This window comes from Phacochoerus africanus, chromosome 15 (assembly GCF_016906955.1).
Source record: "Phacochoerus africanus isolate WHEZ1 chromosome 15, ROS_Pafr_v1, whole genome shotgun sequence".
NCBI classification, from domain to species: Eukaryota; Metazoa; Chordata; class Mammalia; order Artiodactyla; family Suidae; genus Phacochoerus; species Phacochoerus africanus.
In genome coordinates, this window is record NC_062558.1 from 35,536,333 (window position 1) to 35,562,669 (window position 26,337).

At 54.1% G+C, this 26,337-nt stretch overlaps 1 protein-coding gene across 1 annotated transcript in view; it reads left to right on the forward strand.

The window, feature by feature from the left end:
* The window catches only part of TESC (tescalcin), a 54,633-nt gene extending 30,429 nt beyond the window's left edge, over positions 1 to 24,204 (forward strand). The window contains 6 exon segments of the mRNA XM_047762635.1: positions 7,964 to 8,044; positions 15,145 to 15,284; positions 16,923 to 16,984; positions 17,058 to 17,165; positions 21,673 to 21,720; positions 23,949 to 24,204. Coding sequence (XP_047618591.1) covers positions 7,964 to 8,044; positions 15,145 to 15,284; positions 16,923 to 16,984; positions 17,058 to 17,165; positions 21,673 to 21,720; positions 23,949 to 24,026 — 517 coding nt within the window. The 3' untranslated portion in view covers positions 24,027 to 24,204.
* The last annotated feature ends 2,133 nt before the right edge of the window (positions 24,205 to 26,337 follow it).

Here is a 26,337-nt window from a genome sequence, read left to right on the forward strand (position 1 = left end):
GAGGTAGTCGCTTGACCCAAACTTCGTCTGGCTCAGGGTCCTTCCTGGTGGTGCCCACACCTCTCAGCCAAGGCGGATTCCAGCACAAAGGCTCCTGGGAAGTTGGTTGTCTCCTCCTACTGACCCCTCCCAAATTCTCCCGGTTGGTCTTCAGGGCAGCACCACCTACCTTATCCGGGCCTCCTACTGTGAGAGAACTCCTGCAAGCAGCTATTGTGGTGCTTGGCCAAGGTGGGTAGTTTGAGTCACTGGTCCCCTAACACTTGGAGCTGGATAGTTCTTGTTGGGGGGCCAGGGGCTGTCATTTATGTCGTAGAATGTTGAGTAACATCACTGGCTACTTGTAGCACCTTTTCCCAGTGTGACAACCAAAAAGGTCTCCAGATGTCACCAAGTCAGGGAGCTGTCTCAGGAGGAGGGTAGAAAGCATGTGCTGGGGAGGAGTGACTTTGCTGATGCTGTGCCAGCTTTTGAAAGAGGCATTCACCTGGGGACCAGGGCTTTCCTGCCAGACTTTTTTTTTTTTTAAAGTACAGTTGATTTACAATGTTTCTTCAATTTCTGTTGTACAGCGCAGTGAACCAATCATACACAGTTCCCTGTGCTTTACGGTGGGCCCCATTGCCCATCCATTCGAAATGAAACAGTTTGTATCCACAAACCCGGAACTGCTCATCCATCCCATTCCCTCCCTACTGTGAACCACAAGACTGCTCTCCTTGGCTGTGATCTGTTTCTGTTTTGTAGATAGGGTCATCTGTTCCATATTTTAAATTCCACAGATAAGTGCTATCATACGGTATTTGTCTTTTTCTTTCTGGCTTACTTCACTTAGTATGAGAATCTCTAGTTCTGCCCATGTTGCTGCAAATGGCATTAGTTTGTCTTTTTAAATGGCTGAGTAGTATTCCATTCTATATATGTACTGCATCTTCTTAATTCATTCATCTGTTGATGGACATTTGGGTTGATTCCATGTCTTGGCTATTGTGAATAGTGCTGCAATGAACATGTGGGTGAACATGTCTTTTTCAAGGAAAGTTTTATCCAGATACGTGTCCAGGAGTGGGATGGCTGGGTCATGCGGTAGTTGTCTATTTAGTTTTCTGAGCTACCTCCATACTGTTTTCCATAGCAGTGGTACCAGTTTACATTCCCACCAACAGTGCAGGAGGGTTCCCTTTTCTCCACACCCCCTCCAGCATTTGTTATATGTGGACTCGCTAACGATGGCCATTCTGACTTGTGTGAGGTGGTCCGTCATCGAACTGCCAGCCTCTTGTGCAAAGGCCTGTGGATGGGAGAACCGCCTGGTGCAAGTGGGGAGTTCTTGGCGCTTCTCAAATGTGCACTTGCACACGAATCTGGGGATCACAGCAAGATGCAGGTTCTTATTCACCAGGTCTGGGCCTAGCCAAGACTCTGAATTTCTTTCTTTTCTTTTTTTAAGTTTTATGGCCCAGGATTGAATCTGAGCTGCAGCTGCGACCTATGCTGAAGCAGTGGCAATGCCAAGTTCTTTAACCCACTGTGCTGGGCCGGGAATCGAACCTGTACCTCCCAAGCCACTGCAGTTGGATTCTTACTCTACTGCGCCACAGCAGGGAACTCTGAGACTGCATTTCTTGCACACACACACACACACACACCCACACCCATTGATGCTGCTGGTCCAGGTGCTGCACTTTGAGTAGCTGGCATTGCCTGGGAAGATGCATACTAGGTGAGATGTCTCCCTCCTTCATGGTCCCCCCTGGGGCTCCAGTTTCCCTGCTGTTTAGCTTCACAAGCTAAACACTAAGTGCAGGAAGGAGTCTGAGCACAGGGCAGGCAGCTCGAGGAGGAGAGAGCCCTGGACCAGCAGAAAGCAGGTGCCAGGCTGAGAATTCTCCCCCAGTATGGAGGCCAGTGAGCCCTGGGGATGGCTGGGGACAGCCAAGGCTCAAGGCCCGCCCTGCAGAGAGAAGTCTGCAGTTGAGCTGAGCCTCAAAGCCACCGGAAATCAACCCACACCACGAGGTAGGAGGAAGTGCCGGCCACCCTCCTTCGTGGTGGTTTTTTTAGTCTTTCCTTCCTTTGTGGGCTGGGCACTTGTCTTGCCCTCTTTGTGGGTTTCAGTGGGGCCTCTTGGGGCTGAGTGGGAACCGATGCCCTGCAAAGATCTGCCTCCTTTTCCCTCTTTAAAGTAAAAGCATACAGCTTGAATGAAGTAGCGAGTGTGGGGAAGTGCTCAGGGCAGTGAGAGCTGGATTGGAAGCTCTTCTACAAGCTGTGTGACAATGGCTTAGTCATTTCACCTCTCTGGGCCTCATTTTTTTTGCCTTTAAAATGGGGATCTTTGGGGTCGCTCATCATTGGGGTTTGGAAGTGATGAAACGTGGCTGAGGTCACAGAGTGCTCAGCCCGGCACAGGAATCAAGGCAATGCAAGCAGAAAGTGTTAAAGCCTCGGCAGGGTGTGCCCCTGGACCCCTTGTGGGCAAGCCCCTCCCTGCTTCTCACTGGGGCAGCCTCGCCTCAGCTCTGGCCCCAGAACAGGGCCCCATCCCAGCCCTGGGCTCAGGGTAAAGCAGTACTGTTCCCAAGGCCTTCGGCTGAGCTGGTTTGACCAGCCTTGTGGGCACCTGGGGGCAGGTGGGATGGGAGGACAATGAGACGGAAACTGGCCTTAAGAGATCAGAACCTGTGTGCCAGTTCTTGTTTGCGAAGCACCAGGAACTCCCTGCAGGCACTAGGTCTCCCATCCCCAGGCCTTTGCACAAAAGATTGTGGCAGGAAAGTCCTGGTCTCTCCCTGTCCCCAGGGAAATGCCTCTTTCAATACCTTAAGCTGTGGTTAGCCTTTCCCAGCCTCTGGGCTAGAGTCCTGCACTCAGGTTATTCTGTTTGCCACCTAAGTCATGGGTGCTGTTCTTAGCAATAAGACGTTTCTTGGGAGTTCCTTTGTGGCTCAGTGGTAATGAATTTGACTAGTATCTATGAGGACTCAGGTTTGATCCCTGGCCTCCCTCGGTGGGTTAAGGATCTGGCGCGTTGCCATGAGCTGTGGTGTAGGTCACTGATGCAACTTGGATCCCATGTGACTGTGGCTGTGGTGTGGGCTGGCAGCTGTAGCTCCGATTTGACCTGTAATGGGCGCAGCCCTAAAAAACAAAAGCAAGAAAAAGAAAGAAAGAAAAAAAAAAGGTTCTTCACCTCTCTGCCTCAGATTCCTCATCTTTAAGGTGGGGGTATGTTCCTACCTTGTAGGATAATGATGTAAAGGTCTCAGAACAGTACCTGACACCTGGGAGGACATAGGAGATTAGCTGCTGCTGTTATTATTATCATCACCACATCATCATCTTGTTATTTATTAATTTGGCTGCACCTGTGGCATGTGGAATTTCCCTGGCCAGGGCTCGAACCCAGGCCACAGCAGCAACCTTGGCTGCTGCAGTGACAACACTGGGTCCTTAACTGCTAGACCACCTGGGAACTCCCATTATCATTTTATTTATTATTATTATTATTATATTTTTTTGGCTGCCCCGAGGTGTATGGAGTTCCCGGGCCAGGGATCAGATCCGAGCTGTAGTTGTGGCCCAGGCAGCAGCAGTGGCAATGCTGGATCCCTGAGTCATTGTGCCAGGTCGGGGGTGGAACCCCTGTCCCATTGCTAACCTCATTGTGCCACAGCAGGAACTCCCTCATCATCATTCTAAAATGCAGAGCGCACTGCACATCCGGTGGTTTGCTAAGCACCTTACGAGTGTTTATCTCATGTAACCGTCTCATTAACCCTGTGACACTGCCAGGATACTCCCATGATCCCCACTTTACAGATGAGAAATCGAGGCTCTGAGACATGCAGTGGCTCACCCATGACCATGTGCCTGGTCGGGGACAGAGCCACATATACTTGACTTCATTGCCCCTTTGAGATGGGAGGTACTGGATCTGTACCCAATTCACAGATGAGGAAACTGAGGCTTGGAGAGTCAGGTGCCTGTGGTGAGGGACAGTGTGATTCTTGCTGCTGGAGAAAGGCGGCTGGGCTTCAGAGACACCTGCACAGACCTACCGGGGGCCGAGAGGTCAGAACAGACACTCTGTCCCCAGCCTGATTCCTAGCACCTGGCTTTCCTCTGTTCCTGACCTCCTCTGTAGGGGGAGGTCAGACCACTTTGTTTTGTTGCTCATTTTCTCTTGACACACAGGCTCTTTGAGGTCCTTCTACCTCTGTCCTCCTCCTCCTGGGACATGGGTGTCTGTTCTCCCTCCCATGTCAGCCCAAGGTCCCTCTGCCCTTTCCAGGGACTCATGATACCCAAAGGGGCTGCCTGTGGGTCCCTTCTTGCCATCTTCTCAAGGATGGGGACCGGTTTCTCCCAGCTGCCCTTGAACCTGCAGCTTCCCCATTTGGGGCCTCTTTTCTCTCCTGGGAAATTAAGCAGACTCACTTCCTGAGTGTGTCCCAGCAGGTCTGGGAACAAAGCCCCTGTGAGAGCCCCTCCCAGGTCCCGGCAAGGCAGAGCTAGGTTGTGATGCTTCCCAAGGATCTGTAGGTGGAGAATGTGCTCCCCACCTACCCCCAGTTGTGCAAGGTCTGGAGGATGTGATGCTGTGGAAATAGGAGTCCCATCCCCGGAAAGCCTCCACCCTCGGAGACCTCCCCCGCTGCTGGGCCTCTTGCTGAGTACCATCCAGACTTCGTCTCATGCAAGTGCACAATCAGCCATCCTCTGAGGCTCCTGTTTGCAGAGGAGCTCAGAAGGGCTAAGTCACTTGTCTCAGGTGGCAGAGCTGGTAGAACCCACATCTGATTCCAGAGGATGTGCCCACTTCACAGATGAGGAGACTGAGGCTGAGGAAGGGTGTCTGGCAGCCCAGACCCCCGGCCAGTGAAAACCAGGGAGGGCTTGGCGTCCTGTGCTAACCAGCCATGTGGCAGCTGCTTGCTTCCTTTCCTGTCTCCACATCCCCTCTCAAGCTCCACGAAGCCCTTTTGACTTAACCTGTTCACATCCTGGGGGCTCTGGGTTTTCCGTCTGTTTCCTCCTCTGGTCGCTTCCTACTCCTGAGGAGGAAGGGGCAGATGGGGCTGAGCTAGTGCTGTGCAGACTGTCACGTGCATGGAGAGACGTGCTGGGGACAGTGAGATGACCTTTCACCAAATGAACACAGCCATGACCCCAAGCCCAGAGCAGGGGCAGAATATTCTCAGCCAAAGACCCCCGTCAGGCTCCCTTGGAGATAGTTGACCATGAACCTGACCCCGAGCTGCACAGGTTTGCCTCACGTTTTGTTCTTTATATTGATGGAACCATGGTGCACTGGTTCTTTGCTTTTTGGTTTTTAAAAATGTCTTAAGGGAGTTGCCGATGTAGCTCAGAGGGCTAAGGATCCGGCATTGTTTCTCTGGTGACCTGGTTCAATTCCTGGCCTGGTGCAGTGGGTTGAAGATCTGGCGTTGCCGACACTGTGGCGTAGGTCACAGCTGCAGCTTGGATTCAGTCCGGGTCTAGGACCTTCCACATGCTGTGGGTACAGCCATTTAAAAAAAAAAGAAAAAATTAGGGCTATTTTGAAACTGCCTTATTGGGATATAATTCACTTATCATACAGTTCACTGCTTTAAAGTCTATAGTCAGTTTTAGAACATTTTCATCACCTCCAGAAGAAACTCCTTACTTATGAACCTTCAACCCTCCCCTCCCCCAGCCCCTGGCATCCACCAGTCTGCTTTCTGTCTCTATGGATTTGCTTATTCTGGTCATTTCATAGAAGTGGAATTCTACAATATGTGACCTTTTGTGTCTTTCACTTAGTGTCATGCTTTCAAGGTTCACCTATGTTGTAGCAGGTGTCAGAACTGCATTCCTTTTCATGGCCAAGTAATATTTCACTGCTGCAGGCCAGCTGTTCTGAGTGTCGCTGCCTTCAGAACAGGGCCTTCAGGAATCTAAAACCTTAGTGTCCCCTGACACAGCAAGCCAAGCTGGGAGTGCTGGTGGGGGAACAGGAAACAGCACGGAGGTGGGGAGGACACGGAGGAGCCTGGGCCCCAGGCAGGCTCTGCTTTCCCTCTCTGAGCCTCAGCCTCCCCGTCTGGGGCAGGACAGGGGTCAGCTGTGTGTTTATAGAACCTTCCCTCTCTGGTGGCTCTGAATTCTCTGTGCATGTGGCCCTTTCTCCTTCTCAGGACAGGTTGGTTCTAGTTTCTGGGCCTGAATCTGAGACCCACTGGATGTTCTCATTTTAAACAGCTACTCTCCTTCCACCTCTACCCACCTGGGTGTGCCTCCTTGTTCCCCAGGAATACCAGCCTGTGCCCTGGGTCCCTTCCAAGGCCATTGCCTGCTAAATTCACGGAGCTTAAGTAAAGGTGAGCAGGAAGCAGCCTCCGAGAACAAAGGACGGCCTTATGCTGGAAGGTCAGGCAGGTGAGGGACTTACCTGCCTCCACACCTGTAAACCGCAGCCTCTAGGACTCAGCGACACCTCTGCCCAGAGACAGGGTAGCTGTGTTTGAAATTCACCCTGTCCTGCAAGCATCTCTTTCCTTTTTTAAAAACAGCTTCACCTGGAGTTCCTGTCTTGGCACAGTGGAAACGAATCTGACTAGGAACCATGAGGTTGCAGGTTTGATCCCTGGCCTCGCTCAGTGGGTTAAGGATCCGGTGTTACTGTGGACTTGTGGTGTAGGTTGCAGACGAAGCTCGGATCTGGCATTGCTGTGGCTGTGGTGTAGGCCAGCAGCTGTAGCTCCGATTAGACCCCTGGGAAGCTCCATATGCCATGGGTATGGCCTTAAAAAACAAAAAAACAAAAAAAACAAAAACAAAAAACAAACACCAGAAAACCAGCTTTACCTAAATATAGTTCACCTACCCTACAACTCACTCACGGAAATGTGCAATACAGTGGTTCCTAGTATATTTGCAGAGTTATGCATCCATTTTACAACATTTTCATCACCCCCTAAAGAATCCCCTTACCTTTAGCCACCATTCCCCATTGCTTCCAATACCCCTAGCAACCACTAATCTACTTTCTGTCTCTAGGTGTATTTATTCTGGACATTTCATATAAATGAAATCATGCACTGTGTGGCCTTTTGTTTCTGGCTTCTTTCACTTAGCATGGTGTTTTTGTCTTCCTTTTTTTTTTGGCTGCGCCTATGGCATGTGAAAGTTCCCACTTCCCATGCCAGGGACTGAACCCATGCCACAGCAGCAGCCCAAGCCACTGTGCAATGGCAATGCCAGATCCTTAACCCACTGTACCACAAGGGAACTCCCTCACATCATGTTTTTAAGGTCCATCCGTGTTGTAGTATCTATCTGTAGTCCGTTCTTTTTTTATGGCTGAATAATATTCCATTGTATGGGACCATGTTGATCTAGTTCTCTGTGGGCAGACATTTGGGTGCTTCTACTTAATGCTGCTGTGAACCTGCATGGACAGGTTTTTATGTGGGTGAATGTGGTCATTCCTCTGGGGTATGTACCCAGGCGTATACCTAGGAGTAGAATCACTGGGTCACCTGGTAACTCTACCCATGGAGGACCTGCCAGACTGTTTTCTCTAAGCCAGCATCGTGCTACTCTGATTTCAGAAGGGCCAATGCAGGGTATCCCTACTTGGGGTCTATGACGGGCCTCAGGTGGTCTCCTCCTCAGAATGGGGTGCATATCTTGTGTCGCTGTGTCTTCCTGGGGAGCGGGGGTGGGTATTCAGGACACTTAGCAGATTCACAAAGGCATTTCTGAGCCTCCAGACCTGCCCTGGTCCCGCCAGTCCAGACCTGAGAAGAGCAGGCGGAGTAGGGCAGCATTTTCCAGTCTTGTCTTGAGACTCTGCACTGTTCTCCTGGGGGCTGCTCAGGATGAAAAACACAGCTTGAGGAGTGGTGGACATGCCATCTGACGCCTGCTTTCTTTTCTTGCTCTTTTCCCGGTGTCTTTCCTCCTCGGAACCCAGCAAGGAGAACTTCAACAATGTCCCTGACCTGGAGCTCAACCCGATCCGATCCAAAATCGTCCGTGCCTTCTTTGACAACAGGTGGGCCCTTCTCCCTGACCTGCCAGTGGTGGGTGACTTTGTCCTTGGGGGGAGCATTTTGCCCTTGTAACTTCTTGCGTTGCTCATGTGCTCAGAACAGTCCCTTAACCTAATGCAGAGAAGAGAGGGCTGTTTCAGGTGGGAGCTGAGTGCAGGTCCGGGGTCTGGCAGTTCTGTATTCATGGCTGGTGATTTGGGACAGCTCACTCAACCTCTCTAGGCTTCTGTATTAGTTAGCTATGGCTGTGTAACAAATTACTCCCAATCTTAGCAGTTTAAGACGATATGTATTTATTAGCTCACCACTTCAGTGGGTCAGGGATCTGCATTCTCAGGCTCAGGGTGGGTCAGCTGGGCTTCAGTCACTCGAAGGCTTGACTTGGGGAAGCTCTGCTTTTGAGTTCAATCACGTGGCCATTGGCTGGCAGCATTTCCTGGACTGGTCCCCAGAGCTGTCACACCTGGCAACTGGCTTCCCCTAGTGTAAGATACGCCAGTGAGACTGGGCATCTGAGACGGAAGACACCATCTCTTGGGAACTTAATCTTGCAAATAACATCCCATCACTTTTGCTATAGTCTCTTCATCAGAAGTGAGTCGCTGGGTTACCGCACACTTGGAGAGGGAACTCTACAGGCATATGAATACTAGGAGGTAGGATCACTCTCGGAGGGGGGCCTCAGTTTCCTCATTATTGCTTCCAGAACAGAGGTAATAATAGCATCTGCCTCTGGGGGTCGCTGTGAGGCTACGCTGAGATAATGCATGTTAAAGAGCTAGGGTAGCTGGCATTATGTTCAGCACCCTGGCTTACAGGCAGAGGAACTGAGGCAGAGAGAAGCACCGTGGGCACCGTCCCAGAGCTGAGGCTGAGACCAGAGCTCACGTCCCCAATGTCCAGTGTTGTCAGAGTTGAAAGAGTCCATGTCCCTCAGTCTACTGTGTCTGAGGCTCAGTGGGGAGTGGGCACACCTTCCCCAGGCTGCCCACATGGACCCGTGACTTGACATCCTATGCCTGCAGAAACTGCTGAGAACCGAGGAGTGGGCAGAAAGAGGAAGGGAACAGGCATGTTGGGGCCATGTGATGGGTGGAGACTTCCCGGTTGGGTTTCAAGTTGTATGAGCCTGAACCGCCCAGCTCTGGTTCTGCCAGGGCTGTGGGGCCCCAAGCAAGATGCTGGGCCACCCCCATTCACAGGGTGGGGCTAGGGGGTCCTCAGGATGCCCCAGAAAATGCTGAGGCCTTCCTCTAGGGCCTGTGGGGCAAGACCTCAGGAGGGATTGCCCAGGAGTTAACTTAGGCAATGCAGAGAGAACAGAAGTGCATGTGCAAAGGCCCTGTGGCATAGAGTACAGGACTGTGAGAGGCCTGGCTGGAGCACAGAGAGGCCGAGCATGGTGAGAGTGTGGTGTGGGCAGGGCCACATTTTGCAGCCTCTAGACCATCTTGAGCTCAACCTAGGAGCAGCGGTGGGGGATTCTGATGGGCTTTGAGGCGGGGTGAGAGGGTGAAGCAGGTTTGCATCTTGCCGAACTCACTGGCTGCTAGTGGGCTGTCGGACACTGAGGCCAGGGTCTCCCAGGCTGGAGTGAGGGCTCCTGAGTGGAGCAGGATTTCAGGGGGTGGCTTTGAGACCCCTGGGAGGAGGTGACAGAGGGAAGGTGGGATCTGGAGGTGGAGGTAAGAGCTGATTCCAGAGGAATCTTCCCAGCACACTGTCACGTTTGCCGGAGAAAGAAGGTTTGAAGTCACACAGTCAGTGGTGATGATGGGAATGGAATTCAGTGCCCCCACTTTTTTTTCCCCCATTTTTGGCTGCCCCCTGGCATGTGGAGTTCCCAGGCCAGGGATCAGCTCTGAGCCACAGCTGCAACTCATGCCGCAGCTGCAGCAATGCTGGATCCTATCTTTTAACCCACTCTGAGGGACCAGGGATCAAACCTGCATCCTGGCACTGCAGGAACTGCCCCCCGCCCAATCTGCTTTTTAATCCTGATGCTGCCTTTGGAAGCCCGAGGGAGGCCTGAGTGGGCAGAGGGGCAGAGCAGGATGGGGGAGGGGCTAACAGGAAGTGGAGGTGGGGGAGATGCAGCCCCTAAAGTGGAGATGTCGCATTGTCTGGGTCTAGAGATGGAGGAAGGGTAGTAAGGTGTCCAGAGCCTGGTGCAGCCTGATGTGAGAAGGGGGTGTGTGCCTGCGTGTGTGTCTGTGTGGCTTGTTTCCAACGGCTGGGTGAGACCTGGCCAGTTGTGAAGTTGGCTGGGCCCCAAGGACCCAGCCTTCTGTGGGGCAGAGCTGGAGGGGTGGTGAGTCCCACGGCACTAGGTGCACTCAGGTGAGGAGAGGAAGGTGCCCTAGAGTTATCAGCACGCCCTGCCCACCGGGGGCCAAGGGCCTGGCTGCCTGGCTTTTCCATCCTCAGGGCTCGCTCTGCAGGGAGAGTGGTTGAGCTGAAGGGAAACCTCTGGTGTCCTGACCGGGGGGTGCATTTCACAGGTGCCCACACTGGTCCAAACGTTAAGATCTGTGCCTTTTACTAGATGTAACTTGCAAACTCTTACATTCAGAATGGATAAGCCATGAGGTCCTGCTGTACAGGACACGGCAACTATATCCAGTCTCTTGGGATAGAACATGATGGAAGCTAATAGGAGAAAAAGAATAATATAGAGAGAATAATAAAGAGAATATATATATATATATATATATATATGTATGTATGTATATGTATATATGTGTATATGTCTGGGTCATTATGCTGTACAGAAGAAATTAGCACAACATTGTAAGTCAACTATACTTTAATAAAAATAAAATTAAAAAGACAAATCTAGCCCGAAGTTACTCAGCCCTCAGCTGTCCCCCGTGGGAACTGGAAACAGATCCAGGAGCTGTTTTCAGCTCTTAGGGTGGAATTCAGGTGTTGCCAGGCCGATCTTCATGACTGGCGCCTCTGTCAAGGGGACAGAGTGTGCGCAGGGGCCAGAGCTGTCACCTCCCTCTGGCCCAGAGGACAAGAAGGAGTGCCCTGAGAGCCCCCCACCTTAATGGAGCGTCTGAGGTTGGGACAGTGCTGTTGAGGGCAGGTGCACACGGCTCGGAGCCACCTGAAGGATGGAGGAAGGGGTGTCTGTCAATCAGACAACATTGAGTGTCCAGAGGGTGGAAAACCAGCCTTTGGGCCCCCGAGAAGGGGAATGTGACGGGAAGGGGTGGCGAGGGCTGGGCTGGGCAGCTGGGACTGAGCCTCAGGGCCCTGGAAGACCAGGTGGTGGTGGGGGTTGGGGGTCACCCCAAGAGCTGGAGGAGCTCCCGTGGGGCATCAAGCAGGGGCACAGTGGAGTCTGACTGGCTTTTTGCAAGGCTCATTCTGGCGCATGTGGGGTGCCCCCTGGGGTGACAGAGGTGGGGCCAGGTGTCCCTGGAGTGAAGAGGAGGGGCCCCAGATACGTCAGAGGAGGGAAGCTGGTGACTGACTGGATACGATGGGGAGCGAGGGGAGGGACCCCTGGGTCTGCAGTGCGTGTGGCTCACAAGGCACCAGCTCTAGGGAACTGTCATCGGGAGATGACACAGGAAGGTGAGCAGGAGGAGAGGGTGGGCGGCAAGGGGTGGCGACAACCTCCCCCGTGGGTCTTGGGGCCTCAGCCTTGGGTGGCTGCTGAGAGACACCATGTGGAGAAAGGCCCAGGTGAGTCGATGGGCGGCCCAGAAGCCTCCAAGGACGGGAGGCTTAAGGAAGCGCTTCCCCAGCCTGGACCCCAAACGGCTCAGCGCCTCTGCATCCTTCACATCTCATCCTCTAAGCACTGACAGGGAGGTGGGGGAGCGCTCAGAGGAGGGGCTGAGGTGGGATTTTGCTTGCCAGCAATACCAGCATCCGCTTTGCTTCCTAAGACCTAAGACAACTGGACAGTGAACTGAGAAGCTGGTCTTGGAGGGCAGTTTGAGCCAGATCCACCCTCAGCTCAAGGGCTCCATTCCTTACAGGGTCATCAGAAAGTTAGGGAAGTGAAAATACTGCTCTCAGTCAGGCCTCCTTTCCAAAAGAGCGCTCTTGTGCTGGGTTGCAGATATGGATGTAGCTCCCGTTCTTACATCCTGCAACCCTGGCCTTGGGTGTCCTGTCGTGGAAATGGAGTGGAGAGCAGGTACGTCTGGCTCCATGTGCTATGTCTGGGTTTATTCTCGTCACCTCTCAAGACCGTGATGTTGGCCTGTGTGGACCTCTCACAGGGACACTAGGTGGGGAGGGACCCTTCGCCTCTGAATCAGGTCCTGATGCTGAAGCAGCCGGGTCTCAGCCTTCCCTGATTGGGACACCTATGTGGGCTGCCTGTCACGTGTCCCCCAGAGCTCTCCTCTGTCCCTCTCGCCGTGGTCTGAACCCTCTGAGAAGGACCTGTAGCCCAACCGCAGCAAAAATACTTCCCAGGAGCCTGATAAATCCCAGGGCTCTTTTTACTTCCTGTATACCAGGTCTATGCCCCTGACAGCAAGAACTCAGATGATTAAAAATCTGTCCAGAGGAGCAGTGGGAAAACTTTGTAACACAGAAGATTCCAGGGACAATTGAGAAAATAGCACTCAAAGATGGGGCTTCCCCAGTCCAGGGGAGAGCTCCCCTTCCCTCTCAGACTTGTTTCACCACCAACTTCCCTGCTCCTGCGTTTCACCTGCCTTGGAATGGAAGACTGGGAATGGTGAGATCTCTAAGTTGTGCAGTGAGGCACATGCTTCGGGGGCAGTATTTGAAAGGGAGTCGATGGGCCCCTAAAGAGGGAACCGCAAGCTTATTTTCTTTAAGCTGAGATACGGGCCCGACCTCGAGTGGAAACCAGATGCATTTGACAAGGTCTAGCCCTTGACTGTTGGTCATCCTGGGCCAGCTGAAAACTGCCCCCCCTCCACCCCTAACCTTTCTTTTCTTTTTTTTTATTCTTTTCTTCTTTTTTGGCTGCCCTGCAGCAGATGGAGCTCCCAGGCCAGGGATCAGGTCTGAGGCACAGTTTCGACTTACACCAAAGCTGCAGCACCGCTGAATCCTTTAATCCACTGTCCCAGGTTGGGGATAAAACCTGCATTCTGGCACTCAGAGATGCCGCCGATTCTGCTGCACCACGGTGGGAACTCCTGAAAGCAGTTCCTTTGCAGAGAGGGCAGAGGGAATCCCTCTGCCTGTCAGCCTGATGGCAACCTGGCCCCGTGGAAGTGGGTTAGTGGTGAGGGTTTGGCAGGAGCCTGTGTTTGGCCAGAGTCCTCTGTGAGCTGTTTTCTCAATGACTCTTCTCTGCTGGGACCCGCACCCAGCGGCTTTTCAATGCACTCACATGCATTTGCTGACTGCCCATGTGTGCTGACCCTGGGGCAGGTCCAGCCTTGGGTTTGTTTTCAAGCCCCCCTGGAACTTGAGTCCTTTCTTGACCCCTCAGAAAAGCGCTTCCATAGGGACAACCTCAAACCTGCCCTGATGTATTAGAAAACCTGCAGTCATTGGTGAACTTTGTACTTTGCTGGTAAACAGATTATTACTCAGAGCTCCCTGCAGTGGATCACTGAGCTAGATTTTTTTTTCTTTTTTTTTTATTAGGGCCACACCGTGGCATATGGAGGTTCCCAGGCTAGGGGTCAAATTGGAGCTGCAGCTGCCAGCCTACACCACAGCCACGCCAGATCCAATTGCATCTGTGACCTATTTGGCAGTTTGTGGCAATGCCAGATCCTTAACACACTGAGCGAGGCCAGAGATCGAACCAGTATCCTAATGGATAACTAGTCAGGCTTTTAACCCGCTGAGCCACAGCAGGAACTCCCTGTGTTAGACTTTTAAGCAGCTGATAGAGAGCAGGAATTGGCAAACTTTTTCTCTAAAAGGACAAAGAGTAAATATTTTAGGCTTTGTGGGCCACATGGTCTCCATCACAACTGCTCAACTCTGCCTTTGTAGCTTGAAAGCAGCCGCAGATATTATGTAAATGAATGGGCCTGGCTGTGTGCCAATAAAACTTTATTTATGGATGCTGAAATTTGAATTTCATGTAATTTTTACTTGTCATGAGATGCTGATCTTTTTTTTTCTTTTTTTACTGTTCTTTTTTTTTTTTCTTACCCCCCAAACATTCTTTCAGCCATATAAAAACATACAAACCCTTCTGAGCTTATGGGCTGTATAAAGAGAAGCAGCAAGTGGGACTTGGCCCCTGAGCTGCAGCTGGTTGACCACTGATCTGAGGGAAAGGGTCAGGAGGAGGACCTGAATGAATAACTGCTTTGGTTTCTCTCCCCATGTTTGCAAGCCCAGCTCTGGGCACGGTAGCCACGCGGGCAGCCCTCCATCCCAGCCGTTACCAGTGGCTGTGCAGTTGCCTGTGTCCCCCCCACTGATCTCCCAGGTGGCAAGTTCTGGGGGAGCACTGGGGAGTGTGGCATGGGGCTGGACTAAACCACCTGGGGGCCCCGGTGCCCCCGAGAGCAGGTAGTTGGGAAGCAAGACCCAAGGCTGGGACAGCTATCATAGGTGAGGTGCAGAAGAAGGAGACTCCCTCCCTCCCTCCCTTCCTTCCCTTCTTTTCTTCCTTCTTCAGGGCATATAGAAATTCCTGGGCCGGGGATTGAATCCAAGCCATAGTTGCAACCTATGCTGCAGCTGTGGCGATGCCCGATCCTTTAACCCACTGGGCAAAGGCTGGGGATTGAACCTGCGACTCCACAGTGACCCAAGTCGCTGCAGTCAGATTCTTTTGTTTGTTTGTCTTTTTGCTTTTTCTAGGGCCACTTCCTGCGGCATATGGAGGTTCTCAGACTAGGGGTCTAATTGGAGCTGTAGCCACCGGCCTACGTCAGAGCCAAAGCAACTCGGGATCTGAGCTGCATCTGCGACCTACACCACAGCTCATGCCAACGCCCGTATCCTTAACCCACTGAGCGAGGCCAGGAATCAAACCCGCAACCTCATGGTTCCCAGTCGGATTCGCTAACCACTGCACCACGACGGGAACTCCCTGCAGTCAGATTCTTAACCCACTGTGCCACAGTGGGAACTCTGAGACTCCATTTGTTTCTAAGACATTTCTGACACCCCCTCGTTGTTCCCACAGAAACCTGCGCAAGGGCACCAGCGGCCTGGCCGATGAGATCAACTTCGAGGACTTCCTGACCATCATGTCCTACTTCCGGCCCATTGACATCACCATGGACGAGGAGCAGGTGCAGCTGTGCCGGAAAGAGAAGCTGAGATGTGGGTGTCCTGGGGCCCCTCCCCCAGCACGCACCTGGCCGCTTTCGTGTCCCCATGTCCTGCCATGACCCTGCACGGGGTGGGGAGGTCAGGGAGCCCCAGTTGTGGCCTTTGGGTGGTTGGTCCCAGTTTTCACAGCACAAAGGGTGCACTGGTACCTCCCCCTTCTCCTAGGCTGCCCCACGGTGGCCTCCTTGTCCACACTTCTGGGCAGCTAGTGGTTTTCTAGGAATAGAAGGGGGTGTGGGTGGGGAAAGAGCCAGGCCCTTGGTTCAGGCAGACTTGGTTTAGTCCAGCCCTTTTACTAAGTGGCTGGGTGTCCTGGAGCCTGGTGGTGGGGGTGAGGGCTGAGCACATGGGTGACTCTGAAGGTGGGTGTGGATGCCATCACCCAGGCTCAGGGGTGCTTCCCTGGCAGTTCCTCTCTTCCCCTCCCTGGCCCAAAACTTGCCACCATACACAGCTTCACATGGTGACCTCTGTGGGGCCCATCTGCCCCAGAGGAGCCTCCGCTGGCCCTAGGCTCTGAGGATTTCACTTGTGATCCAGCCTCCGGTGGGCGGGCACAGGGTTCCAGGGTGGCGTGCGTCACACCTCCCTCCCCCATGCACTTTCCCATGACTCCTGACCTTCCCCTCCACCCCACCCAAAGCGGTGTCTACAGGGAAATGTAAACACTGGGCTGGGCTATACTTAGCTTGGGATGTCCACTGCGGGCTGCTGGGGATGGAGGGGGGTGGGTCCTGGTGTCAGCCTGGCTTCGATTATTCCAAGGGTCAGGGCAGGTGTCATGGGGGCTGTGGGGGGGACAGACTCTGGTTCAGACCCTTGGCTGGCCCTCCCTTAATGGGGTGACCGCAGGCAAACGCCTTGCCATCTGTGAAGCTTGACTGCCCAGTCTGTGCAGTGGGCTCAGGGCAGCCCTGGCCTCAAGGGGCCATATGAGGAGGAGGGAAGAGATGCCTGAGCAGCCCTGGGCTGGATAACGGGCAGGGCTGAGGAGTCTGTGAGCTTGAGGCTCCCTGAGGCTGAGCTGGGTGGGGAGGGTGTTGGAGAGGTCCCCTCCTCTTAACTCCTGGTTCTGTTGGATGCTGAGCAATGTCAGTAAAGGAACCCCATGATGTCACTAAGAGTGAAATAACCAGAGCAGGTGCGAATGTCCCGGTGCTGTCAGGGGCCCACCCAGGTCAGCTGGAGCGGGATGTTGGCAATGGGGGCTGTGACCTGACACAGGCCCTCTTGCGTCTCCCAGGAGTGACACTTTGGAATAACATTGACTTTTGCTAATGAGACTGTCGCGTCATGTGCCCTCACACTGTGCCAGGCAGTCGCTGGCCCTAGTCCACCAGCCTTTGCTCCCCTTACTGCACCATGAGGTAGACGTGTTACTGCTCCCATTTTACAGATGGGGAGGCTGAGGCTCAGAGAAGTTAGGTCACTTGCCCAAGGTCACCTACCAGGAAGTGGTCAGTCTGGCCCCATGGCCTTCGCCCTTGACCCCTGTGCTTTGGCATTTAGGTTTCGTTATTGAGGTCTTTTGCTCAGTTTGGGGCAGGGGAAAGTTGGGGGAGCAGGGGACCATGGGGCTCCCCTCTGCCTCGCCTGACTCAGACCCTCTCTCCCCCCTGCCACCCCCAGTTCTGTTCCACATGTACGACTCGGACAGCGATGGCCGCATCACCCTGGAAGAGTACCGAAATGTAAAGTATGCTCCCCCGGGCCGGGACCCCTGGATGGAGGCCCGAGGTCATGTGTCTCTGCCCTGCCCGGCAGGTGGTGGAGGAGCTGCTCTCAGGAAACCCCCACATCGAGAAGGAGTCTGCGCGCTCCATCGCCGATGGGGCCATGATGGAGGCGGCCAGCGTCTGTGTGGGGCAGATGGTGAGAGCGGCCAGGGCTGGGATCCCTGGGTCCCCACCCTCCTGCACCTGAGCCATGCCCTGCACTGGTATTGGTCTGTGTTCCTGGAAGGTCCCAGAGGGCAGAAGCCATACATGTCCTGCTTGCCACCGTAACTGGTCCTGGCCCAGAGCTGTGCTCAGGGGTCCCTCATGGCTTTCCTGTCCCCCCAGGAGACCAACCTGAGGGTTGTACCAAGCAGGGTGTGTAGACTCAGCTGTGTAGCCTCCCCAGGCCCATGGGTAGCACCTGACATAGTACCAGGTCTGGACAGTGGAAGGTTTGCTCTATTTAATTTTTTTAATTAAACAAAATTTTTATGGCCACACCCACGGCACATGGAAGTTCCCCAGGCCAGGGAGTGGATCCGAGCTGCAGCTGCCGCCTATACCGCAGTGGTGGCACTGCTGGATCCTTTAGCCTGCGCACCAGGCTGGGGCCTGCACCTCCCCAGCAACCTGAGCCACTGCAGTCTGATTCTTTTTCTTTCTTTCTTTCTTCTTCTTCTTCTTCTTTTTTTTTTTTTTTTTGTCTTTTTAGGGCCACATCTGCGACCTACACCATAGCTCATGGCAACGCTGGATCCTTAGCCCACTGAGCGAGGCCAGGGATTGGACCCACATCCTCATGGATACTAGTTGGGTTTGTTACTGCTGAGCCACATAGGGAACTCATGCAGTCAGATTCTTAATGTATTGTGCCACAGAGGGAACTCCCTATTTATTTAACTATTAATGAGAGCATTTGTGGCCTGAAGGGCAGGGGTCTGCAGAGAGCTGCTCTTTAGGGCCCATGATCTGGGGTGCAGTGGTGGTGACATGTAGATAAAGCAGAGGAGAGGAACTTGGCCACGGGGGCTTGTGCACTAAGGAGGGTGGGACCCTCCTCACCCCCTCACCCCACCTCACCCCCCTTCACCCCCCAGCTGGAAGAGACGAGAGGATTCCATCAGAGGCCCTTGCAAGGCTGCCACCATAGCCCAGGTGGAGGCTGGAGCTGTGATGGGGAGGTAGGCAGGTGTGACCATGGTGGACACACCTGAGGCTTGTCAGGATCTCACTGGTGTGGAGTGGCTGGGTCATTCCTCGGAGCCATGCTGTCAGGCCTGGGGTGACGTCAGGCGGGTTAGAGCAGGTCCTCCACTTGGCACTGCTATCACCTGGGGCCGTCCTGGGGTCGTAGGATGTAGAGCAGTATCCCAGGCTCCCACCCGCTAGATGCCAGTCACACCCTCGCCCTCCAAGTTGTGATAACCAGATGCTTCTCCAGACGTGGCCCAATGTCCCTGGGAGAGCAGGGCTAAAGTCACTCTCAGTGCAGAACCGGTGAAGCAGGGGGAGGGGCACAGGAACACAGGTCAGTGGAGTGGTGACAGGCGCATCGTATGAGCAGTCACTGCCAGCATTCCTGAGCTGGGACTGTGCTGTTGTCTGGTGGCAGGGGCCTCAGCAGGTTCCCCAGGAGGCTCCAGGCAGTCAGGCACCCCCCTCCAACATGCTCCTCTCCCGTGGGGTGACCACACAGCATATGTGTACACCGTGCTAGGTGCTTCACCAGCATCGCTTGGTAGATCTGTAGCCTTGTTTCACTGGTGGGAAAACCAAGGCTCAGAGACATAAAAGAATTTTCTGGAGGTCGGGGGCAGCGACCTTTGCTGTGCAGGGTCCACAGGGACCCTGAGCCCCCAGGGGCTGTGCACGTGGGCCCGTGACCACCTCCATGGACTCTGTTCCCTGAGGGGGGGTGCGGGGGGCGTCCCACCGAGGCTGTCCCCTCTGGTGCCTGTGTATTTGCAGTGGCTGTAGCTCCAGGCACCATCATGGCTTCCGGGTCACCTCAGTCCGGGGGAGGTGTTTTCTTGCTGACCCTGCTGTTTGTGCCCAGGCCTGTCATCAGGTGGTGGCGGGCCCAGGCCTGCCCCTGGCGGCGGGGAAGGGGGGGCTGCGGTCACTTTAGTGGCCTGTATTTTATCTGTCTGCTCCTGGGGTCCAGGGGGAGGCTTCTGGCGTTGGTGAAACCATCCCACTCAGCAAATTAACCACCGCAGAAAGGCCTGGTGACCTCGGTGCAGAGCACAAGGGATCCCCTGCCGGGTTGCCTGAGCCAAATTCCCATTTGATTTAATTACACTCTCTTCTTTAAATTGTTCCCTATCCCACTCCAGTTTCAATTGGCGACAGTTTTCTTAATTTGCTGTAGTAAAATTGTTGGCAGCTGGCAGCTGCTGATCTGCATAAAATCCTCACAACCTCAGAGGCTGGGGCATTTGGGGAGCCCATGCCGTGTCTCGGGTGTGCAGCTTTCTTGACTTACGGCTCCTCCGTGTGCTCTTAAAATAGTTTCTCTTGTAATCGTCAACCCAATAGACACAGAGGCGCACAGGGCAAGGGGCAGCCGCGTCAGTTCATACCATCTGGCCTCTGGGGACACTTAACGTTTCTGCCCGCGCCACTGGCCAAAGGCAAATGATCCATGGCCCTTCTGTAATGGCCTCCCAAGGCCAGTTATTGACCGGTGCTGAGATATCTTTCCAGAGTGCTCTTTCTGGAAAGCCGTCTTGTGCCTTGAGGGTGGGGTGGCTATGCTCGGGTCTCAGCCTGGGGTGCTTCCCTTGCCTCCCAGCCCCTCCTGCTGCCTTCTCTCCACTGGTGCCCACCCCCCAGCCTGGGTCCTGGGCCAGCAGGGCCTTGTCTGTAATTAGCTCTGCACTGCCCTGGGAACCCGGGGTTGCCGGCAGGGAGAGGGCAGCCCCTCTGCCTGTGCCTGGGGACAGAAAGAGCGGGGAGCCTTAGGGACTGGGCTGGCTCAGGCCTAAGAACTAGGGTTTTTCCTAAAATGAAAAAGCATATCTAGGAGTTCCCGTTGTGGCTCAGTGGGTAATGAACCCGACTTGTGTCCATGGGGACACGGGTTCAATTCCTGGCCCCTCTCAGTTGAAGATCTGGCATTGCCATGAGCTGTGGTGTGGGTTAAAAATGCTGCTTGGATCTGGTGTTGCTGTGGCTGTGGTGTAGGCCAGCAGCTGCAGCTCCGATTTGACCCCTAGCTTGGGAACCTCCATATGCCATGGGTGCGGCCCTAGAAAGACCAAAAAAAAAAAAAAAAAAAAAGCATATCCAAGATGAGATTAAGAAGAGAAGTCACTTCTGGGGGCTTTTGTGAGGGTTGCATCAGGTTATGGTAATAACATTTGTGAAGCACACAGAGCAAACACTGGTAGTGCTTGCTGGTGTTTTCTTAAGGACATATTGGAACAAATTTCAGAGCAGTCCAGAAAGAGAAATGCATCTCTCCCGGCCCTCCTCCCATCAGCCTGTTCCTTCGCCCTAAAGAGAACTACCCTCAATGGAGTTTTTCCTGACATAGTGTGTCTTTTAGTTTTGTTTTTTCTTTAATTATTTTTATTATACTTTACAATGCTCTGTCAATTTCTGCTGTACAGCAGTGACCCAGTCATACATATATATATATATATATATATATATATACACACACACAGACACACATACATTCTTTTTCTCCTATTATCTTCCATCATGTTTTATCCCAAGAGACTGGATGTAGTTCCCTGCGCTGTACAGCAGGACCTTACTGCTCATCCATTCTGAAGGCAATAGTTTGCATCTACCAACTCCAAACTCCCTGTCCATCCCACTCCCTCGTCTTTCAGTTGTGACTCGCACAAAATGGGATTGAACTGCCATGGCTTCTCTTTCCTGTGTTGGCCCCACACATCCCCCCGGGCAGGTGGTGGCATCTGGTTAGTGGTGCAGGGAAGAGTCTGCAGACATCCTCCTGCTCCTTGTTTGTTTTTCCCCACTGCATGTGTATCTTGGAGCATTTTCCATGCCAGCAGGTCTGGATCAACCCCTTCTGCATGGCGGTGTGGTCATCTGTACCTCGGGCACCCTGATTTATCTGGCTGGTCTCACACTGATGGGCAGTAGCGTGGCAGCCTGGCTTTCACTGTTGCAAAGGCAGGGCTGAAGGTTTTGGAGACTTGGTTGTGGGAGTGGCAGCATCAGGGGCCAAGAGGGGTGGGCCTCACAGGCCAGCCCTTTATCCCACTGCCCCTTCCCCACTGGTCTGCTATGCGGATCAGCCTAGAACTGGTCTTACCAAGGCAGGTGTGAGGAGGCAGGACCACGAGATGGCAGGAGGCGTCTCTTGGCAGCCATGCTGCGGGGAGGTGGCGTGTTGAGGAGAGTCCTGCCTCACTGCCCATGCCCTTTCTTTCCCCCCTTGGCTGCCCTGTCTTCCCTGGGGGTGTGGGTGGGGCCCTGGTGAGCCTGTACCTCCTTCCGTCCCACCATCCAGCCAGTGAAGGGGACATTGGAGCTCGGGTGGCTGGCCTCGAGCTGGAGGTAAACAATCCAGAACGTTCTCCCTGTTCTCGTCATTCTGCCTAAATGGCCCCAACCACCTGTGCTGGGGGGATGGGGAGTCTCCGAGCAAAAGCCCCTCATTGTGCCCTGTGCTCTGTCCCCAGGAGCCTGATCAGGTGTACGAGGGGATCACCTTCGATGACTTCCTGAAGGTGGGTCCTGGGGGTGGGGGGGTGGGCTCTGGGGCTATGCTGGGGGCTTGAGGGGGACCCTGCTGGTTGAGAGGAGACGGGCATCTCTGAGGAAAGGGGTCAAGCCTGGGCCTACCTTTAAAAGAGTTGAAACTGGTTTTACTTGTTTTTATTGAAAGGGTGATGCTAGGTGTGCTCAGAACAACTTAGCAAGTACAAAAGGGCCTATGAGGAACACTCCATTTCTCTCCTTGTGCATCCCTGGTCCCCCTTCTCAGAAGCAACCCTGCTGACAGTTGGAACTGGGGTTCTGGAATGTTCTGTGCCTATACAAGACTAGCTCTTCTCAGAAACACACACTGGTGCAGACTCTGTGTGGTTCAGCCCCTGCTCTTCTCCTCCTGGGCCTCGTAGAAAATGCTATTTGCCTGGCTGCCCACTTGCCACCCCCACTAGCAGACCTTCGCAGGCTGGGAACTGAGGGCCCCCACTGCTCGGATAGACAGACACCCCCCCCCCCGGCCCCGCTGCCCTGGGGCAAGGAGTCAAGCCCCATTGCTCTGCTCACACTTTGGCCCTGAGCTCTCTGACAGCAGCATCCCCAGCCCTTTCCAGGAGGTGAGGAGGATGGGAAGTCAAGGGAATGACACTCAGGGGCCCCCAGGCCAGCTGCCAACTCTCCTGGGTGGCCCTGAGGGACACAGGCCTGTGCCTGAGGTGGGGCCAGGGACTCAGGTGGTCACAGCCCCAGGGAGCGAGGGGCAGCTGGGCTGGATGCGCCCCCAACCTAGCCAATTATGGCAGGAGGAAGAGCCTGACGGATAGACTGGGCGGCCTGCTGGGCTGGAGGGGCAGGTGCCTTTCTCCCTCCCAGGGCTGGGCAGGGCTGGTGGATCAGAGAAGTTGGTTGGCGTCCGTGCCGAGGTCTGCTCTCCAGGGAGGGGATATGCCCAAGCAGGAACCAGAATGCCACGAAGGTTAGGGAGGAGAGGTTGCCGCTTTCAGCCAGAAGATGGGATAGAATCCGTTCGTGGTTTGAGAAATCACGCTTCTTCCCCAGCAGGCTGCCCCTGACCCCACCAGACCTCTGGTGCTCCCAAGCCTGTTGCCCCTGCACTGGGGGGCTTTTCCCGACCAGGTGGCCCCTCTCATTCTCTGACCCCCACTGTGACCCTCTTGCCACCTGGCATTAGGCAGAAACTACCCTGAGTGTCCAGGTGTCTTGTCCTAGGAATGTCTTGTCTACCTGACAAGGAAAGCGTGTGGGGGCTGTGGGCATGTGACGGTGGCAGGAAATGTGCTGAGGCCTCCCAGCTGCTTGGGTGCTCACAGGGCTCTGCTTCTCCCCAGCCTGTGGCTGTCCCTGGAGATCTTGAGGGTGACACCTTGAGAGTTTGAAGTTCTTACATAAGCAGGAGATGGTGACAAGTCACCACCCACCAGGTCCCTTCTCCTGTTGGCATCCTTCCCCCCACCTCTCCATCCGTGGTCCTTTTGGGCCCCAAGTGGCCAAGGAGCTGGCAAGCACACAGTCCTGGGCACGCAGTGGTGTCGTAGTGTGGCAGATAGATAGGGTCTGGTAGCCTGAATGTCCGCTGGGGCCCTGGCCAAGCGGGCCTGTGATGGCAGTGCCAGTGCCAGGTATGTGGCCAAGGACGTGGTATTTGGTGGAAATGACCTTTCCTGAGCATGAGCTTGTCTAGAACATGGTGACCTGCTATCCTATCCCTGGGAGATTATAGAAACCTAACTGTTGTGACCTTTTCATTAACGATGATGGCTTAATGGTACCTTGCAATTGCGCAGCCCTTAACAGCTTACGAACCGCTTCTGTGGATGATTCCACTGGAGCCCCCTCTGTGTTCTGTGAGAGGGCAGCACAGGCAGTGGCCTCAGCAGTTTACTGGTGAAAAGGAGGTTTAATGGGGTTAAGGAATTTGCATGAAAATCAGAGCTGAGGTGGTTGGTGGGGTTCACATGACTTCAGTGAAGATAGAGCTTGGATTCAGTACTTAGTAACTTGCTGTGACAATCCAGGGAGAATCCAAATGTCGGAGCCCAATTAACCAGCAAGAAGGCGGATGGACGTTTCTCTTCCAGGCTTCGCTCGTGGCCTTGAAACACAGCTCTCTCGTTTCCACCTGTGGGGATGTCTCAGTCGGTGGTAGAGGAGGGTGGGTGGGGAGCCGCTGAGGACTTGGGCCACTGGGAGTGGGAGAAGCCTGCTCACGCTGCTCCGTCTGTTGCAGATTTGGCAGGGGATCGACATCGAGACCAAGATGCACGTCCGCTTCCTTAACATGGAAACCATGGCCCTGTGCCATTGAGCCCCCGGTCCCCTGGAGAACCCACACGTGGACCTGGGCAGCGAGACCTGGGGGCCCTTTTGCTACAGCTCTTGTAAATAGTCTACACTCCTCGCCCATCTCTTTTCCTGCAGGGTATGGTATGTGGGACCTTGCTGTTTTTATTTCTAATAAAAAACAAAAAGGGTTTGTTAATGAACGTGGCTCCAGTCTGTTCCTCAGGCTCATGCACGTGGCCTGGCCATTCGGTGGCCCGAGGCTGACCACGAGGAGCAAGCAGCAGCGAGCTCATTTTCAAAGGCTGTTTTGCAAGAGAGGATCGCCCCCCGCCCCCTTTCTGGTTTATTTTGGTAAATATGTGCTGTTTTTCCTGCATGAGTGCTAGGAGTTCATCTGCCTTCTCAACCCGAGGCAGGAAAGGAAGGAAAGCAGCTCTTTGCTCCATGGGGGCCAGGACATGGGTGGGGGGCGTTCCTTGGTGTTGTGAGCAGACATGCAGACCCAAGGAGAAGATGTGTGGAGCCCTGAGCCTGGGCTGGCTGCGGGGACTGCCCAAGCTCGCCTGTGGTGCCAGGGGCACTGGCGGTCAGGGCCCAGTGCGCCCTGTGGCCCTTCCTCAGAACGGGGGCCAGCTGCACGGCCCACACGCCACAGCCCCCAGTGCAGTGGCAGCGGGGAGCTGACTGTCCCAGGTAAGCATTTCCCACATCTCCAGTTGTCACCTCCCAGTTAGGGACAAGCTGTGGGGAAGAAGGAGTTTGGAGACAAAGGTTATCCGTTTCAGTTGGTGGCCGTGGCCTGTGAGTCAGCAGAGGGCTGGTGTTCAGTGGTGCCCAGGCGACCTGCAGACTTGCAGGTGCAGTGCTGCCATCGTTGAGGTCACTGTCGCTATTTACAGTCCAGGCCTCCTCCTGGAGTTCCTTTTATCGATACCTACTGGGCGATACCTCCCCCACCTTCCAGGGAAGTTCCCCTGATAACTGGCTACTGCTGTTAACTTGCGTTCTTGAGTTTTTCCTTTGCAGTTTTGACATTACACGTGTTTATCCACTCACACCCACATGTTGGGGTTTGGAATGTAGAAGGCACGCCCGGAGCCTCAGCCTGCCCAGCGCCCAGCCTTCCCTTCCCTGAGACCCTCACGTCAGTGCTTCTGCTCACAGCCCTGGGGGCTGTGTGGTGCACACACAAGGATACATTGCCGAGGATGAACTTAATGCTTGTATTTAAAAGCCGAAGCAGAGCAGCAAGCTGAGTTATGAGAAGTGTGAGCATGTGGCACAGAGGACGGTGTGGGGCAGCAGTGGAGCTGGGAAGCCCTCAGCATTGAGACGGCAGGAACTGATGCTGGCATCTTGTCCCTAGTGAGTACGTGGCAGGACTGAGCCTGGCCTCTGAGCCCAGCTGAGCCTGAGGAACGCTGGCCTCTGCTGACTCCAGTGCACAGACGGCAGTCACAGGCAGCGCAGCCCCCTGTCTGGTGAGTATAGAGCTGTCTGCAGTCACTTTGGAGCCCTGCTGTTTATTCAACCAGTGCTTAATTCCACAAATGTCCTGACATTTTCAAAGCAGTAGGTTGGGGTGAAGGCCTCTGCCTCTTTGGCTCCAGGTGCCTGTGATCAGGTGGGAAGTGGGATGTGGGCTACTTCCTCCCTCCCCGCTCCCCGCTCCCTGCTCCTGGGGTCAGATGCTCAAGCCCCTGGGCTCCTGGCTGCCAGTGGAGAGAATCTGGAAAGGCCTGGCGTCAGGAGACCTGGTCCCCTTTAGGTGTTAGTTAGCTCTTGTCCAGGATGGGTCTCCAGTGGGATGCCCACAGCCTGGCAGAAGTGTGTTGGCCCTGCCCTGCGTGACTGCCAGAGATCCAAGGAGTCATTGAGCAGCAGGACTGCTGGCATGAGCACGGTAGGCCTGGATTTTCTGGGACCCTCCCAATTTGTTTCCATTTTGTTCTTTTCCACAAAGGCGGTTCTTTCATCAACGCAAAGTGTTTTTATAAATAATAGATCTTCCATCAGCCCCCCACCAAGCCTTCGTTTGGGAGTGGTGGCCACAGTGGGCACACCACAAGCATTTGTACTTGTTCTGAACACCGAGGGCCAGCCAACTGTCTTTGAAGTTTCAGGCCCCGGCTTACCTAAACCTCTAATTAAAATGAGATTTATTCACCCCAAGCCCAGTCCATGCTGCTCAGAGGAAACTTGGTTTGCTCACAGTCACTGAGGGTGTCATCTCATTGGCAGGGTCGGGGCTCATTTCCACCAGAGCAGGGGCCAGAGTCCACCTGAGGCTCTCCCACCAGTTCCCAGGGCACCGTGTACATGATGGTGTTTCA